Below are 4276 nucleotides of genomic sequence, written 5' to 3' on the forward strand. Positions count from 1 at the left end.
AAGATGAATCAATTGTAAATATGGTGTGAATAGTAAAAAAAATATGTATAGAAAATACTATTAGTAATATTACAAATACCTTTGTTTGGGCTGTCACTTTATAAGCGAGAACCACACAACAAAAAAACATGGTATCATTTATTATATTCATAATCTAAAAGTACGTATTCCACTCTGGCATTAATGCACCAATATTTGACTTTTAATTGCTTAATAAACTGTATATCATTGAAAACACTAACTGGTGGGATTTGTTTTATTGGTGAATTTTGGACAGATTAAAGTATATATGATTTTTTATCAATACTCATTGTTAACGTTGGTATATAAACCACGAAAATATCAGTAGAATCACAGTTACATTGTGTTTCTTGCAAAGGATTCACCAACTAACAGTAAGTGTTATACCAACCCTTTACTTTTATACATTTTATTTTTTAAATATTTTTTGTTTGTAAATTTAAAAAAAAACTAGGCAGATATGTCAATAGACATGTCGCTCACTCCTTTCAAGAACGTCATAAATCAAAAAACTTGATTTTTCAGGAGAACGTTTTTAAAGTTTAAAAATATAATACAATGTATTAAAAATAAATATCAAGCCACTTATTAAACTTTTTACTGTGCAACAGATCTTTTTAGGCAAAACCTGAAGGTTTTTTCTCCATTTGAAAAATATTAAGTTTATTTAAAAAAATACATAAACAGTACCTTTTCTTCAAAATGCAAAAACAACACTTTCTGCCCTCTAACGGGTAAATATTGAGTTAAAAATATGCCTCTTTTGCCGGGATATAGTACATTTTCTGGGGATTCCAAAAACATGCACAACTGAAAATTCTCGATTTTTGATTTATGACGTTCTTGAAAGGAGTGAGCGATGTCTTATAAATGAAATCAGTTATTCAACAACAAATAACAGAGAAAGACCAAGGAAAACTTGACATGATCAAGTATTTCAAATACTTATAAGTGGTCAAGTCAAGAGATGGAATAATCGACAGGTTTGTATGAAGAGATGCATGAGTCCACACTCTTCCATAGGAGGCAAACAATGTTTGCAATGACAGAGTTGTATGGCTTTCTATAAACCCTGCCTACTTCATCACACCACTTCCTTGCAGGGGCAAGGAAGTGGTGTGATGGATAGTTTATAACAACTGCACAGGTTTCCTATCCCATTTTTTACAACAGTAATAAAATAGGGAATAAATAAATATATGTCCAAATTATAATGTAACTTTTATACTATTTGGGTAATATTTAACATATGCACCAATTTAGGTTTAAATATAAATAAATAAATTATCATATAAACAATTATCCATATACTCGTAGTATCAACAAAGCAAAATCTATATTTTTATGCATCTGATATTATAAGTTAGATATGTATGGTATATGAATAAAATCAGGTGTATCTGTGAATACTCGTGGTACTTCTGAAGACAAAAAAATACTAAAGTGGTTTTATTATGTTCTAGGTTCAAAATGAAGTTCTTCCTATTAGCGTTCGCCCTTGTGGCATCCAGCCAAGCTGGACTTATTCCCGGCATGATTCCAAATGGTCCAGCTCAACTGCTTCCAGAAGGCCCATCCGTCTTCCCACTACCAATCGTTCCCGACCTGCCAATCAACCTCAAGCCTCTGCCAGTAGAGCCAGACGTGGCCATGCCCCTTCCTTCTCTGCCAATCGTGATCAGCCCGCTGCCAATCATCCCAGAGGTGCCAAGCATCCAGCCACCACAGATCCGTCCACCAACCGTGATCTCCCCAGAAGTCCCAAGCATCCACGTGCCAGAGGTCCCAACTGTCGATGCTGCCCCAGTACCCAAAGCTTCCAGCCCACTTGTTCAAATCATCCTGAACATCGTCAGCGACAAGTCTTCGGAATCCCTTGTTGATACCATTGTTCCGGCCCCAGAAGGTATCACCAAGCCAGTAATCCCAATACTCCCGATCCCAGAAGATATCACCAGGCCTGTTATCCCAGTCCCAGAAGGTATCACTCGCCCAGTTATCCCAGTCCCAGAAGGTATCACTCGCCCAGTGATTCCAGTCCCAGAAGGCATCACCCGCCCAGTAATTCCAGTCCCAGAAGGCATCACCCGCCCAGTCATCACAGCCCCAGAAGGTATCACCCGCCCAGTCATCACAGCCCCGGAGGGCATTACCAGACCCGTTATTCCAGACATCAACAGACCAGATGTCTTCATTCCAAATGAACACTATGGACAGAGCGAAAGGCCAGCCACTGACCTGATCCGTTAATTTACTTCTGGATTCCTGTAACACTATTTTTTATTCATTTTTTGGACCTAATAAATAATAATTACTTAAGCTGATAACAATTCATTTTATTTCAATGAAAGTCACCTAAAGTATTATTCTACTGTCACAATTTTCAGAGGAAACAAACATTTATACAACCCTAACATAATATTAAAACTGAAAACAATTGGAACAATAAGAAGAGAAAAATACTTGAGTGTAAATATTATTTACCAAAACGTTATTGACAAATCAAAAATTTTAATATATACTATTCAATATGCTAAAAATTAACCATTTTATATTAAATTAATATAAAAATCAACAATGAAATACACCCGTTGAAAATATTATTTACTTGACAAAAGGATACCCTTAAACTTTTTTTAAAGATATTTACTATACGCAATATAATATAAAATCTTCAAAAAAAAAATTAACTTAGCATCATCACCGCAGGGGTAGGCAGGGAGAATATAACGCCACACTTATCTGTCTTTGCATCTTCCACCTTCATGTATCTTCTTATACATACCCGCCGATTATTCTGACTCCCGACCTGACCAATTTCAAGTATTTGGCATACTTGATCATACCAAATTTTCCTGGATCTTCAGCTGCTCCCATTTCCAACTACATTCGAATCATTTGTTTTACTGTTCTTTCTACACTTATAGGTCACAATAGATCATATAAGTTCTATTGTGACCTGCCTCTGTATCACAGCTCACTCCCGAGTCCTACATGAGTCATGTAGCTCACGACCTGTCTTGGTGTCCACCTTCTCAGAGCTTCACCTTCTCAGAGTCCAATAGTCGTCCTTCAAGGATGTGACTACATTTGCGAGCGAGTGCGTCACAATTATAGAGAATGTGGATTAGCGTTTCGTTATCCTCCATACAAAATCTGCATTTGTTTAACTGTTCTATCTAAACTTATGTGTGTGTGTGTCCAAATAAATTCAAGTTATTTTTCACTACACTGGACTGGTACCTGAACCGCAGAACTGATCACCTTTTGTTCTAGTATTTCACAACAATCAAGATAATACTAAAGGGTCCGCCAAATAACTTTTTTTTTTCAAAAACAGGGCGCAAAACATCGAGTGTAGCTTCGGCTGTGTGGCACGTAGCGCCGTCCTGTTGAAACCAAATGTTGCCAATATCCTCCTCTTCAATTTTTGTGAACAAAAATCCGTTCAACATGGCCCGATAACGATCGCCATTGACTGTAACGGCCACTCCTTGCTCATTTTCAAAGAAAAATGGCCCAATTATGCCTCTGGACCAAAATCCGCACCAAACAGTGACTCGTTTTGGGTGTACCGGCTTTTCAATGTATGCGTGCGGGTTTTCTGTGCCCCAAATACGACAATTTTGCTTGTTTACATACCCGCCAAGATCAAAATGAGCTTCATCCGAAAAGATGATTTTTTTGGCAAAATCGGCATCTTCTGTAAGTCGATCGCAGGCCCACTCAGCGAAGCGAAAACGCATTGGATGGTCAGTTGGCTTCAACTCCTGAACCAATTGGACTTTGTATGGCGTCATACCAAGGTCTTTATGCAAAATTCGTCTCAATGATGTCTCCGAAATGTTCAATTGTTGAGAACGACGGTGAATTGATGTTGATGGCGCTTCACGCACACTTTCTGCCACAACATCGATATTCTCGGGTGTACGCACTGTTTTTGGCTTTTCACGCTTTGGTTTATCGATGAGGATGCCAGTTTCTTTCACTTTTTTCACAAGATAACGAACATACGGAGCTGACGGTGCTTCTCTTCTTCCAAAAACCGTACGCAATTTTCGCACACATTCTGCAACATTACCATGATTTTCAAAGTAATGTCGCAATATTTTCCAGCGTTGTTCAAGCGTATACACAACCATATTCGCTCAGCGGAAGGATAAAACTAATTATCTGTTAAATCAGACATGAGCTAAGTGTTACCATTCACGAAATAAGCACTAGTTGAAAAAAAAAACTTTAGATGGCGGACCCT

At 37.7% G+C, this 4276-nt stretch overlaps 1 protein-coding gene across 1 annotated transcript; it reads left to right on the plus strand.

Annotated features, from left to right (window-relative positions):
• The first annotated feature begins 353 nt into the window (after nt 1–353).
• On the plus strand, nt 354–2344 carry LOC148301701 (uncharacterized). Its single transcript, XM_088272786.1, has 2 exons — nt 354–395; nt 1485–2344. Exon 2 carries the CDS (start codon nt 1492–1494, stop codon nt 2269–2271), a length of 780 nt encoding a protein of 259 aa, XP_088128912.1. The 5' UTR covers nt 354–395; nt 1485–1491; the 3' UTR covers nt 2272–2344.
• The last annotated feature ends 1932 nt before the right edge of the window (nt 2345–4276 follow it).

This window comes from Brachycentrus maculatus, unplaced genomic scaffold, assembly GCF_059751285.1.
Source record: "Brachycentrus maculatus isolate JH-2025_06_01 unplaced genomic scaffold, ASM5975128v1 h1tg000527l, whole genome shotgun sequence".
NCBI classification, from domain to species: domain Eukaryota; kingdom Metazoa; phylum Arthropoda; class Insecta; order Trichoptera; family Brachycentridae; genus Brachycentrus; species Brachycentrus maculatus.